Source organism: Microcebus murinus, chromosome 2 (genome assembly GCF_040939455.1).
Source record: "Microcebus murinus isolate Inina chromosome 2, M.murinus_Inina_mat1.0, whole genome shotgun sequence".
In the NCBI taxonomy this organism is placed as follows: domain Eukaryota; kingdom Metazoa; phylum Chordata; class Mammalia; order Primates; family Cheirogaleidae; genus Microcebus; species Microcebus murinus.
The window spans coordinates 7209717-7223583 of NC_134105.1; the positions used below are offsets into that span (position 1 = coordinate 7209717).

General features: G+C 39.9%; 1 protein-coding gene across 4 annotated transcripts in view; it reads left to right on the plus strand.

The window, feature by feature from the left end:
* VPS13D (vacuolar protein sorting 13 homolog D) overlaps window positions 1-13867 on the plus strand; it is a 256274-nt gene that overhangs the window by 92713 nt on the left and 149694 nt on the right. For 2 of the 4 annotated variants that reach the window (XM_020281677.2, XM_075994152.1), the window contains 6 exons: window positions 512-652; window positions 2844-2966; window positions 6346-6420; window positions 9919-10021; window positions 11218-11370; window positions 13281-13416. In XM_020281677.2, the coding sequence (XP_020137266.2) occupies window positions 512-652; window positions 2844-2966; window positions 6346-6420; window positions 9919-10021; window positions 11218-11370; window positions 13281-13416 (731 nt within the window). Of the gene's footprint in view, window positions 1-511; window positions 653-2843; window positions 2967-6345; window positions 6421-9915; window positions 10022-11217; window positions 11371-13280; window positions 13417-13867 lie in introns of all 4 variants that reach the window. The other 2 variants (XM_075994141.1, XM_075994149.1) reach the window with 2 other exon arrangements.

Here is a 13867-nt window from a genome sequence, read left to right on the forward strand (position 1 = left end):
TGCATCTGACTGTTTGTGGTATTATTAGTCTTTAAACTATACATTTATGTTGTTTATATTCCTTTTGTACATATGAAAACGTTAATGAGCCCCCAAATTTACCCATTTATTTAACCAATGGGTTGTTCATGTAGCCAGGAGAATTAAATTTAATAATTATTTTAGCTGCTGTATTATTTTTCCAACCTGAGTCTGAGACTCCTTTTCCATCTTCAGGCTCAAGAACAGGTCCTGCTTTAATGGAAGAGGGCATATGTACCCCTTGCCCTCCTTCCTGCCAACTCTGGAAGACTATAGTGGGGGTGCATATACTTTTTCACTGTATCTTCTGGACAACACAGACACCTGTATGATGAAATGTAGCTGAAGGTGGTGCTTTTGTTGTGAAATTGAATTGGAAATAAAATGCCATTAAGCTCCACTTTGTCCTTGCTGAGCATTTGTGAACAGTATTCCCCTATAAACTCTTGATATCTGCTGAACAGATGTCTTATTTCCTGTGTTCTTTTAGGCTGGGAGCCGTTTATTGAGCCATGGCCATGCTCTGTATCCTGGCAACAACAGGCAGCTAGTCGCCTCCATCCTCCTCGCCTGAAGCTGGAAGTCAAGGCCAAGCCCCGATTGGATATCAATATCACTTCTGTACTAATTGGTGAGGGGAAAGTTGCCTTTCATAGATTGGTACCTTTCTGTGCATAAGTTCCAAGTCTGGAAGACTATTAATCCTAGTTTAGCAAATACGTGGGCCTGTGCCAGGCATCACTTATTCATAAGGGCTGCTTTCTTGAAAAATCCTGACATGGCCTCATGATTCTTCTCAACCCATTTCTCCAGAGTTGGCATCCCATATTAAGGATCTGTGATCAAGCAAGAGCTTAGAATACTTGGGAAACATAAATGGCCGTGATGAACTCTCTCCTCATAATGCTTAGTCACTGGGGTTTATTCAGTATCCTGGAAGTGAGTTTAGATTCACTTCTCTTAGGCTATTCACAGAATAATTCTTAAAAGGTATGATTTTGAACCCTGTCTTTATGGCAGAGTAAGTTGCTTGTATTGTTTTCCATCAAGTAGCACGTTGATCTAACTCGGAAAATGATTTGCTTAAAGGGTTGCCAAGCTAATGGTGTGTGTTCTGAAAGTTTCTTTGGCAATACTGAAGTGCACATCCCTGGATTTGATGTGAAAGAGTACCACTTAATTCTTGTATTTCAGTCATTTGGAAATAGTAATATTATCATACAATCAGGTAGTATGTACTTTCACTATGAAAACTCACATCTTGTTTGATTTATTGATATATGATCTGATTTTGGAAATGCTGTAGTAATCTTTGAATGGTAACATGTAAATTGTGCTATCGTAAATTGTGAACTTTCTTCAGTATGTATGTTGATTGAGGCTGTTAGAATATTCATTGCCTTACCCATGTCAGAATAGGATGGGAAGAATGTATAGTGAAATGAGACCATGAGCTTTCTGATCTCCAAAATTTAAAACCACTGTTTTATATGATCAGATTTCATTCACTAATTTGCCTGAATCTTAATATCACATATATGATAGTAAATTGGCCTTATGATCCTTCTAACCCTGCAGTCCCCAACCCCTGGTTTGTGGCCTGTTAGGAAACAGGCTGTGCATCACTGCCTGAGCTCTGCACATGCCCACCCCTGACACCTCACCCCCAATCCCCAGTCTGGGGAAAAATTGTCTTCCATGAAACTGGCCCCTGGTGCCAAAAAGGTTGGGGACCATTGTCCTAAACTACATTATTTTGACTCCTACATTGTTTCTTGTACTTAATCTGTTACTCTGCAACGTTAGACAAAATTTGTGGTAGTCCTTTGAAAAGATATAGCAAACAAGAGCTTACCTCAAAAGGGTTCTTGTTGGTATTTCTGATGAGCATCTGTCTATTTAAAAATATCTTCCAAAGGCTTTCTTGTCAGCGGTAAAATTGTTTTTTTTCCCCGTCACCTTTTTATTTCTAATACTGTTCTGCAACCCAGAAACATTGCTGTGACCTCTTAGTATTTAAATAAATTTTATTTCTGTAGCCAGCTACTGGAATTAAAAAGCAGAGGCCAGTAATTCTTACCCAAAAATCATCATATTTTAATTAGTGTAGCAATTCTTCTCTCGTGGAGAAAAAAGTAAAACTACTCGTGGAGAATTGTCAGCTGAATTTCAGCCTTCTGAGTCGAGTTGTTTTTTAGTAGCCTCCTAATTGTTGTCTCCATCTTCAAACCCTCTTCATTAGCATAGATAGCATACCATGCTCGTTCCAGATGAAATTCTCTTTTCTGGACTTCTCTACTATACCCTATCCCAACATGCTGTGCTAAGGAACTAGTCACTGTTCCCTAAGTGTGCAATGTACTTTCATGTCTTGGATTCTTTGCATATGCCATTCCCTCTGCCTAGAGTGTCACTCTATCCGTAGTCCTGCCGGTAAACTCTACCCAGGCTTCCAGACCCAGAACAGAGGTCTCCACCTCTCTGAAGGTTTCCCTGACTTTGGTGCACACTCCCCCACATCTGCCAAAGCAGAATAAATCTCTCTCTTCTTTATTCCCATAGAATTTTATTTATATCTTTGTTTTAATATCTTCCACATTATGACATAGCTTTGTGGCAGCAGTTGTTTTGTTCGCATTAATCTCTTCTAAGGGAGTGTGAAGTTCTCCAGGGCACAGACTTTCCCAGAATCTAGCATAGGACTAGCACCAGTATATAGTAAGGCACTCAATGAAAGCTTGTTTTGCTGATTGAAATTGTTTGGCTTAAATCCTTAATCTTTTTCATTTCCCTTCTTAATATCTTTGGGGGATTCTTTCTAGACCAGTATGTAAGTACCAAGGAATCGTGGATGGCAGATTACTGTAAAGACAACAAGGAAACAGATTCAACCCAATCAGAAGACTGGATGGGCTCTTCGGTGGATCCTCCATGTTTTGGACAAAGTAAGAATTCTCTCTATGCATGTCTAACGAAATCAGTGTTGACCTACAGAGTAATGCTTCCCTGAGAAATTCAGATAAAACCATCATTCTTCATAGAAAAACCTACAGGAAATTCTGATTATCGTCTATAGTTCTGTTTTAGTCTTTGCAAGAAACAGTTTTCTGCATGAACTACTGAACTTTTAATGTGGGCTCTAATTCTATCTTTGCGGGGGAGAGAGGATCTGCAACACTTAATTCCTAAATTCTGGCAATATTGCGTATGAACTGGTGCACCTGAAAATGCATCAGTATCAGCTGTTGCTTTGTGTTTTATTCGGCAAAACATTGGTTTTCCAATTGACTGGATTTTTTTTTTTTTTTTTGAGACAGAGTCTTGCTTTGTTGCCTGGACCAGAGTGAGTGCTTTGGCGTCAGCCTAGCTCACAGCAACCTCAAACTTCTGGGCTCAAGTGATCCTTCTGCCTCAGCCTCCTGAGTAGCTGGGATTACAGGCATGAGCCACCACGCCTGGCTCATTTTTTGTTTCATTTCTAATTGACTGGCTAATTTTTTCTATTTTTAGTAGAGACGGGGTCTCACTCTTGCTAAGGCTGGTCTTGAACTCCTGAGCTCAAGCAGTCCTCCTGCCTCGGCCTCCCAGAGTGCTAGAATTACAGGCGTGAGCCACCACACCTGGCCTGACTAGAGTTTTTGAACAGATTTTTAAAAATATCTTTTTGGTCTTCTGAATCTAAAGATTGAGGGTTTGTATATATTCTTGAAAAGAGGGAGAGCAGGATCCCATGTGGAAAAAGATGTTAAAAGTGCACACTGTATTGTTCATAAAATATAAAAGGATTGAATGCCCAGCCTCTTGAAGAAAGAGGAGTCAGTTTTTTCTCTGTTGATGATGTTTTCTTTCCTTATTTCATGCCTCGCTGGCTTTGTTTTCCTCAAAGCTGGAGAGATTGTGATGGACAACTGCATGGTCTTAGTTGTTCCTTAAGCCATTGTCATCCAAATTCAGCTCAGCCCCAACTCTTTCAATGTGGTTTCTTTGGGGGAGTCTTGGCCGGACTTCACATAGCTCATGAATACTTAAATATTCCATCTGGTCTACAAACGTGTCATGGGAAGATGGGTTTTCTTAGTGTATGCAGTATTTGTACTGGTTCATCTCTCCTCAGGGTGTATAAGTGGACTTGCAATCTGCCTTGTACTTCTAGAAGGAGAGACTAAACATGTCGGCTATGCTTGCTTTCTGTGTTCCCAGGCCGTTGCTTCTGAGTCTCAAGGTCATTACTTAGGAGCCAGGGCTTTTCAGATATCATCAGCTTCAATTCTGCCTCCTCTTCTAACCTCCCAATTTGTGTGTCAAGAAAATGTAACATAGTTTACCCAGAAGACTCTAAATAACCTTTGTAATATTTAATATGTCTGAGAGAGGATGTTTCTGAAAACACTCAGACAGGGGGATCTTAAATCCAGAATCGGTGCAAACACTAGGAAGGCCTAATCTTCAGGATTCTGATGAAGGATTTTCTTGTCGCCTTCCTCTCCCCCTCCCTTCTTCTTTCCTCTCTCACTTTCTCTATAGTTAATACACTGCCTCATTTATGTTAATAGCCAATGCTACATTAAAGCTTGATTTTTTAAATTTACTTACATATTTTTATGATTACTTAGGCCTATAATGGTAAAATGTATCTTTTTAATCAGACATAACTAAATATACCTAAATTTCCAAACCTCTTTTCTTATTAGAAGTTCCTGAGTAGTAGTATAGCACATTCCAGGATTGTATTTTTTTTGTGTGTGTGACAGAGTCTCACTCTGTTGCCCCAGCTAGAGTGCCGAGGTGTCAGCCTAGCTCACAGCAACCTTAAACTGCTGGACTCAAGTGATCTTCTTGCTTCAGCCTCCCAAGTAGCTGGGACTACAGGCATGTGGCACCATGCCCTGCTAATTTTTTCTATATATTTTTAGTTGGCCAATTAATTTCTTTCTATTTTTAGTAGAGACCGGGATCTCGCTCTTGCTCTGGCTGGTCTTGAACTCCTGAGCTCAAATGATCCACCCGCCTCAGCCTCCCAGAGTGCTAGGATTACAGGCGTGAGCCCTACACCCGGCCCAGGATTATATTTTTTTAGTAAGCCTGCTAAAATGATCACTGGACAATTGTTTTGAAAGCGAATAGTTTTCAACCTTGTTGAACTGATCACGAACTTTCAGGTCTTATTTAAGAATATTTAGTTATAATCCCCCCAAAGTTGTGCTTTTTGTTCAGTCCAGTCTTAAATTGAACTCTTAGAATAGTGCTTCACATGAAATTCAGCATAAAGGAACTACTGATTTCTCATTGTTTAGCAGGGGAAAGAAAATGTTGGCCTCATTTTAACATAATTGTTGGCTTTGTTCATTGAGGGCTGAGATTCTAAACCTGGATGATGTGTTACTTCATTGAATTTATTAGTTTTGTATTCTAAGGACATTTCACGGAAATATCTAATATAAATATTCTGAAAACTTCTATGCTTAATTAGAATTTAAATAATACTATGGAAAAAAATAGACAATACTATGAGATAACTCCTTAGTAGAAATTGTTTAAATTTGCAACATAGACTGACTCCTCCCCTGAATTTTTTAGACCCTGAGACTAGTATTCTACTGCTCTGTTTTCCAATTGGAATGGAGAAACGCCCACTAAAATCTGTACTGACTGGTTTTTGTAACTTCTCTATACCATTTAAGAACATAGCATGCTTTAAAAATCCTAGGAAGGCTTGTCATTCTGTTCAGTGACATTCAAGAGAATGTTCACACTCTGGGCGGGTGGATTGCTCGAGGTCAGGAGTTCGAAACCAGCCTGAGCAAGAGCGAGACCCCCGTCTCTACTATAAATAGAAAGAAATTCATAGGCCAACTAATATATATAGAAAAAATTAGCCGGGCATAGTGGCGCATGCCTGTAGTCCTAGTTACTTGGGAGGCAGAGGCAGCAGGATCACTTGAGCCCAGGAGTTTGAGGTTGCTGTGAGCTAGGCTGACGCCACGGCACTCACTCTAGCCTGGGCAACAAAGCAATACTCTGTCTCAAGAAAAAAAAAAGAAAATGTTCAATATATGTTCTTCCCCTAGTTCAGAAAAAAAAAAAGAAACAAACTACTTTGACACATCATCCTGCACAATAAAAGCTACCATGAAAAAAATTTTGTTCACTTTGTCAAATACATTCTTAGCTCTTAGTAATCACACAAAGCAATGACCCTATAAAAATATGCATGATGCTTGCTGTTTTTGTAATGTTCTCTATTTGTGCTTACTGTTTGTAGGTGAGTCTTCTTATTCACTGTTTTTATTCTTACTCTCTAACTTTGTCTTTCCTGTCTACCAGGCCTCCCCCTTGTCTACCTTAGAACTAGGAGTACAGCCAGTCTGACTAACCTAGAGCACCAGATCTATGCTAGAGGTACAGTATAGCCAAGCGAGGGCTTGCTTTATTTATTGTTTTAAGAACTGCCTTGTTCGTCATTGTTTTGCGAATGGGAGCTGAATGAGGGTATACCCATTTGTGAATACTTCGCTTTAGTTACAGAAAAGCACATTTCTAACTAATGAACAGAATAACACATTATGTCAGAAGTAAGGGATGTGCTGATTCTTATATTGTCTCTCTTCCATCTCCCTTAACCTTTGGTGGAAGTGGAGTAAATTCTATAGTGTATGATGCAGAAATATCCACTGTCAATTGAGGCCATTTCTCACATTGAAAAGCAAGTAGATGGAAGAACACCATGCCTACAGTGCTGCAGGTCTTTGCAGAATCCTCAGTGAATGCTTATTCTCATTGGAATGCCAAGGGCTCTGTGGAATAGGAGCTAAAATAATCAGGAATAGAGGAGCTGAGAAAAAATTTCCCGGTAAATAATTGCTTAGACACAAACTTTAATTTCTTTAGATGTGAATTTATGTGCTTATGTGATGGAAGTGAAAATATTCTTTATTTCTATTTCTGACTCTTTAAAGTTCCTTGAGCAGTTGACTGGCAAGTGAATGTGGTAGAAAACCCCATAAACACTGAGGAGTTGGAATCTGAAGGTGTTCATTTTTTCCTTTGTTTTAAAGAGTATGATTTAATCTGAACGATTTATGTTTGGACATAATGGGTCATGATATTTTTTTATGAAAAAAGCCATTTGAGCTTACTCTACCAAGAATATAGAAGAGGGATATACATTGGGGCATTGCTGTGGTATTTTTCTAGAAGGTTTTACCAGGATGAATGTTTGAGGAAGGGCTCACCAAGAAAGCCCATGGCTGAATCTTCATTTATTCATGGATTTATACTTCAGGGCTTTTCTGTGTGTTATTTAATCTTTCAGGCTAAGCCAGGCATTATTCATATTTAGCTGATGAGGACAGTGGGGCTTAGGGAAACTGTAATTTACCAGCGTTCACTTGACTAGTTAGTAGCAGGACTTTAATCTACTTTTTATGGTTTACAACCCAGGTCCTTTCTGATGGACTGAGCTGCTTACATAGCATGAAAGTGTACACTGTTTATAATGGCAGAATTACTCTGTGAAACAAGTCCAAAGGAGTAGAAATTTCCTTAGCTGGAGTTGTTTGAATCTGACCTTGGACATGAGGGAGCTTTAGGTTCTCTCAGCCCATGAAGAAATTGGGTTTGGTCCCTGGGGGCGGATTTCCTGAGGCCATCAGGGAATAATGTTCTCTTTGATGGACTTGGGAATTTTTTTTCTCTGGTACTCTGCCAAAGCAAGTACACAGTTTATTTGGACCCCAGTGCGGGAGATGTCAGATTTGTTGCCTGATGTTGGGTTAGGATTTGTGTGCATTCCTTGTATTTTTATCGTTGGAGAAGTGGGTTACTAAAGGTTGTGCTGTTATGTCTAATCAACACAAGAAGCTTGAAGGCCTAAACAGTGTGCCTGCCCATGCTGTTTAATTCCAAAGCCGTATACTTGTGAATATCTTTGTATGGATTCCTAGCACTTTATTCTGTATTACAAAGTGATCAAAGCCATCTGCCACCTGTTCTTTTTAAATCTAATTTGCAAATGGAAACTTACAGTCTGGCTCACAGTGGGATATGAAAGCACATCTGGCTTCTTTTTCTCCTGGGTCCTTTATCTACTGTAATAAAAGCAGCTCTCTCATTGCACTCATGGAGAGGGAGGTGCCTTTCAAAGTGCCACAGTAAATACCGTTTACCCTGCAGACAGCTCTTAAATTTTTTACTCCCCCTCTGCTCTTGTCAGCAGCCTTACAGCTACTCCTTAATTTTCTACTTGATGAGCACTAATTTTTTTTTTAATGCAAAGCTTGGGAACTAAGTGAGGCCATTGGGGTGAGAAATGGGCATATTCCTCTTAGGTGGAGATTATCTTTAGAAGTATTTAGGGTGTTTCTAAGTGAGTGACCACAAAATTGTGGGAACACACCGGAGATTACTCATTTAGTTAGCAGATTATTCTATCTTAAACTCCTCTGAGCCATTGTCATTGTCAAAATAGAACTTGCCTTGACCTGAAATTGCTTGTTTCACAGTATTTATAGTACTGACTTCTGAAAAATAAAAGAACAAGAGGGAAAAAGGAGTGATTGCTTTTGAAAACGCAGTGATAATTACTGACTGTTATGATACAGCCCCATGCCTTATTCGGGAGGTCACAGAAGGCAGGACGTGCTGCAGTTCGCCTTCTTGATTTCGTTGGCAGAAAACTTGTGGTCCTGTGGGATGAATTCAGCTTTGCTTGTGAGCTCTCCATAGTCAGTATTTGCAGTCCTCTCTAGATACTGTTTTCTCCACAGCTGCAGACCATTTGAGTCATGGTATTTCTCAGGCTGTCTTCTGCTTTAAAGTTGGACACGTAATAAGATTGGGCCACACCCTTTTTTGTGGGTAGTGCATGTATGTTCTGAGCGTGTCGGCCAGGAGGCTGCCCTGTACTGGATTGCTGCTGCCTTTGTGGTTCCTGCTGCCACCTCCCTCTTTGTGCGTGTGGCCAATGGAGGAGACATGGGCCTTTGGTCAGGGGAGCTGCTGCCCCTCCTCCCAGCACTCTCTGCCCCATGCCAGATGACACAGAACAGACAGTGGTGTCTGCAGAGGGATCTATCTCCCACGGGCAGGCTGGGCACTGGAAAGCCACTTTGGATTTCATATGTGTTTGTAGTCAGATCAACTCACTCTAGAATTTGGTTACTTAGTTTTGTGTTGATCATCATTTCTTTGCAATTTTCCTGATTCGAAACTCTTTCGTACAATGAAGTTATAGCTCCTTTTGTAGCCTGTGTAGTACCCACCCTTAGAACAGGTGGTGGTATCTATGTTAAAAAATGAGCTAGAAAAAGCTTTGGGATAGTATACTTCTGATTTTCCAGGGAGAAAAAAACGCAACTCTTAGTATAAGAGAATAGAAAAGAATGTTTTTATTTTCTTATAATATGCATGATATCACTGGAGGTTAACTTTATGTAAAGGGAGGCTTCATTATATAAAGCCTTCATTAAAAGCTTATTTTTTTATAAAGGCTTTTTGGACAAAGGTTAAATAAGTACAGGTAATATATATTGCTACAATTTGGATTAACTACTTAGAATGTATTTCTTGGGAGTAATGGAGGTCCATTTTTATTTCTTTCTTGATTCTGCCAAGTCAGGTCCTGATGCCTTCCTCTGAGCGATAAGCCCCATAGGATTGTTGGAGAATTGGGGGCTGGGAGCAGTCAGAGGGGCGACCAAGTCATCCCACAGCAGCCAGCGAATACCTGGAACTTTTTTTGTCCTATTGACAAACCTGATAGTAGTTCTTTCTCTCTTGCCTCTACCATCAGCCCATTTGGCAAGAAAGAGCTTTGAGCACTGTCTCCAGGTGTGGGGAGGGTTTCTACCACACAGATAGAAGCATCTGCTAATAGCCTTCTTCTGTTTGTCATAGCAGAGGTGAAAACCCCCAAGCGCCGACAGCCATTTGTCCCTTTTGCTCTGAGGAATCACACAGGGTGCACTTTGTGGTTTGCCACCCTGACCACCACGCCCACCAGGTAAGGAGCATCCAGTTTGCTACCCTGAGTCGCCTCTGCCACCAAAGCCTCCTTGTACCAGGCCAGAAGAGCAAGGTGGGCCCTTTCTTGAGGTTCTTGGGATTATATTTGAACCAATAACTTGCTATCTTGCTGAGTTTATGATGAAGATTCTGGTTCTATATAGAACCTGGAAACAGAGAAGGAGATCCCGAGTCTGAAATAATCAAAATATGACCTTAATCTTGATATACATTATTTTTTGTTCCTTTCCAATCTGGATGCTTTTATTTTTTATTGTTTATTTATTTTTTATTTCAGCATATTATGGGGGTACAAATGTTAAGGTTACATGTCTTGCCCATGCCCCCCCCCCCGTCAGAGCTTCAAGCGTGACCATCCCCCAAACGTTGCACATCTCACTCATTATTTAAAAGTGAGACAATCAAGGGTGTGAGTAGGAAGTGTGTAAAAAAAGTCATTCCATCTTTTCTCTTTAGTCTCCATCTCCCTTTCCCCTTTTAGAAAAGCTGTATATGGTTATTAAACTGAACGTTTGGCATTTTTCTCCCAAGAGTGCTTTGAAAACATTCCCCATCCTCCGCTACCTCTAAAGAATTATCATCTGTACCTAAAACACCCTTCAACCCAGATGGAATTGGGTGGAGTTTGGAGAACAAGTGAGAGTTTACCTAAGCCAAGTGAGAACCTTTTATAACAACTTTCTGCCTATTGAGATCTTGGCTCAAGGTTCCAATACATGGTGATCTTTCCAGCTTACATAATGAAGTACATGAAATGAGTAACAGAATCAATTAATTTGAAAATAAACATTTCTCCTGCCTCCACTAGGTATGGCAGTGCTCTAGAAAAGAAGTTTTCTGTTTATTTTAACAGTTTAGGTCTATTAAATTCTATCTAGTCACCTACATGCTACTTTAAAAAGTCATGCCTTAGATTACATGTACCAGATTCTACTGCTGGAGGGAAGTGACTATATAATGATAGCTTTCAGTTATTTCTGAAATTTCAAATAATTTGTTAGTGAGCATGAAGGTGACTGTAGTTATTGACCTAGTTCATACTTTGGAGCCCAGTTATGTGTCTTATTGCTGGGAGTCAAGATCCAGACGGGTTCTGCTCCTTGGCCCAGAGCTCTTGTGAGAGGGAGCTGGGGAGAATGAGGGGCAAGCTGATAGCCTCTGATTTGGTTCCAGGGCTGCACTGTCTCACAGTGGGAGTCCAGGGGTAGTTCCGGAAGGGAATGGAACATTTCTTGATGATGCGCACAATGTGAGTGAATGGCGAGAAGTCCTCACGGGCGAGGAGATTCCCTTTGAATTTGAAGCAAGAGGAAAGTTAAGACACAGGTAAAGTATGGCTTATTCTTTTCCTTAAAAAGTAAAAAGTGGATATTGATGATTGTAGTGTTTTGCCTTTTCATTTTCCTTATTGATGATTTTAATATTTTACTTTTAAAAGATATTTTGAGAATCAGTGTTTCCTTATATAATACAAAGTGTAAGCAGTCTTGTTATCTTGGAAATACATGTCTTTCATTAATTATCCATTTATTTGACATGTGAGGTGATAACCTGTGTGTTTAACATAATTTGGTTGAAGCATAGACAGAGCATAACACTTAGGTTTACCATATCTTGACCTGGTTTTCATGATGTAGCAGTGCTGTGGTATTCTTTGCTCAAAGCATGTTGATTTCAGTTTTAATGTACAGATATGCTATATAGCTCATTTATTCATTCATTTATTTTTATATAGCCCAAGTCATAGAAGCCTATCACATAGTACTTTTAGCAAGTGGATAGTTTTAGGAAGCAGAGCCCATAGTGATAAAATAGAAATTCTAAGAAGAATAAGAGTAACTCATCAAGGGAGGCTGCTAGCTGATGCATTCCTGAAGTAGCCAACCAAAGGATTGGAATAAATGTGAAAAAGGTTATATCTGGTTACTGAGAGATCATAAGTGTCTAATAAAATAAATGTTCTATTATTTAGAAACATTTGTAAATGGAAGGGCTGTCCAGTAGATATCAATAGGTTAATACTTAGTCTTTGAATTGGTTAAGGTTTAGTATTTGAGTCTCATATTTGTTTTCGAACTGAGCTGAAGTTGAAGAGATTGGTTTCAGCTTTATATAGTCATGTGCTCTTCGTGGTGTTCTGAGTCTTTGTGTGCAAACCCACTCCCAAGGCAAGTACTTCTTCCTTTTGCGTAGCTTTGTACCCACACGCATTATTCCCAAGAGACAAGAGTTCTGAATGTGTGGGTTTCTAGGGGTCTTAGAGAAAAAAAGAAAATTTAAAAGTATCACTATGCTGGGCACATGTATCTGGAAACTACTTTATAATTTCAAGGGATGAGTGGTGAGCATTCTCTTGTTCCTCCACATAATTCTTGGAGAAGCTAACTATAGAACTGTTGGCAGTATTTCTTAATAAGCATAGCCTCTGTTGTATCAGAAATGGTTTGACCTCTTTGTCATTTCTGTTTTTGTTTCTGTGTTTCGTAACCCATTTCAAGTCCGACTATTCTGCTTGAATTCATCAAAATAAATGCCTTTTCTGGCTTCCCCTCCTTTGGCACTTTGCACCCCACTGCCTGCCTCCCTCCTCCCTTCCTGTCAGCCTCAAATCCAGTTCCCCATTTCACTTCTGGCTTGAATTAGGCAAAATCTAAAATAGAATTAAATGTGCAATTTCCTCTTGTTCCTCCTGTTCTGCCCACTGCCTTCTGCTCCAATTTCAGCCAAGCATTTCAGCCCTAAAACTCCGAGGGCTCTGTCTTGCATACCCTGTCTGTAGTTCTGTGGGGTTAAAGCCAAACAACTGAATGTGGTTCTGAGAAAAGTAGGATATTCAATAAAGGAACCAAGAAGAAATTTTTAATGCAAGAGTATGGCTATTGGGTAAATGGCTAGTACATTTTTACCACCCCATTGACATCATTGTTTTCTAAAGGTTGGGGTGGGGTTGGTGGAGGAAAGACCTGGGCTCATGTACAGGGTTTGCCTGGTTTGTACAATCCAGGGTAAATGCCACTCTTGCTCAAGTTTTATAGATTTTGCAATTTGTGTCGTAAGTGTAAAACTCAGTTAAACTGTGCTCTTGATTTCCCTTGTATTAGGTAATCCCCAAAAGATTTAGCCAACTGGGTTTTTACATCATTATGTAGTAAATCAGATTTGAGTCTTTGCTTCTACTTTTGTTCCCTTCTTGAGATTGTTGTGCTTAATATCTTTTTCTGTCTTCTACCCAACAGACACACCCATGACCTCCGGATTCATCAGCTGCAAGTGAGAGTAAATGGCTGGGAACAAGTGAGCCCAGTGTCTGTGGACAAAGTTGGGACCTTTTTTCGATATGCAGCACCAGATAAAAATTCATCTTCCTCTACGGTGTGTGGCTTAAAATGGGTGTTTCATGGCAGAGTTGTGCCAGGGCCACACCCCCTTAAAGCCAGTCAGTCAGATGGTTAAACCTGTGATAGTCTTGCTCTAGTGTAGTTTTCTTATTCTTGATTTGCCCTAATTCTAGGAAGAAGACTTACGGTCATATTGGGTCAGTTGTAGGTGTTGGTAATCAATATGTAGATAAGCCAGGCAATGATTAATTTCAGTAGAAAAAGAAAGTGTAAAATTGGCAGTAACATATTACCTCACCTGTGCAGATCCTTTTCATGCGTGGCTGGCCTGACTAGGAATTTACTAATCTGCCAAACATGAGTCCTGGCTGTATTTCACATATTGTTATGCTCGCTTTATGCACTGGCTTTTTTACATTTCTTATAATGCTGTTCTTGATCCTTTTTGCTCCGTCTCCACATCCTTCTCTGTGGCACAAAGAAGT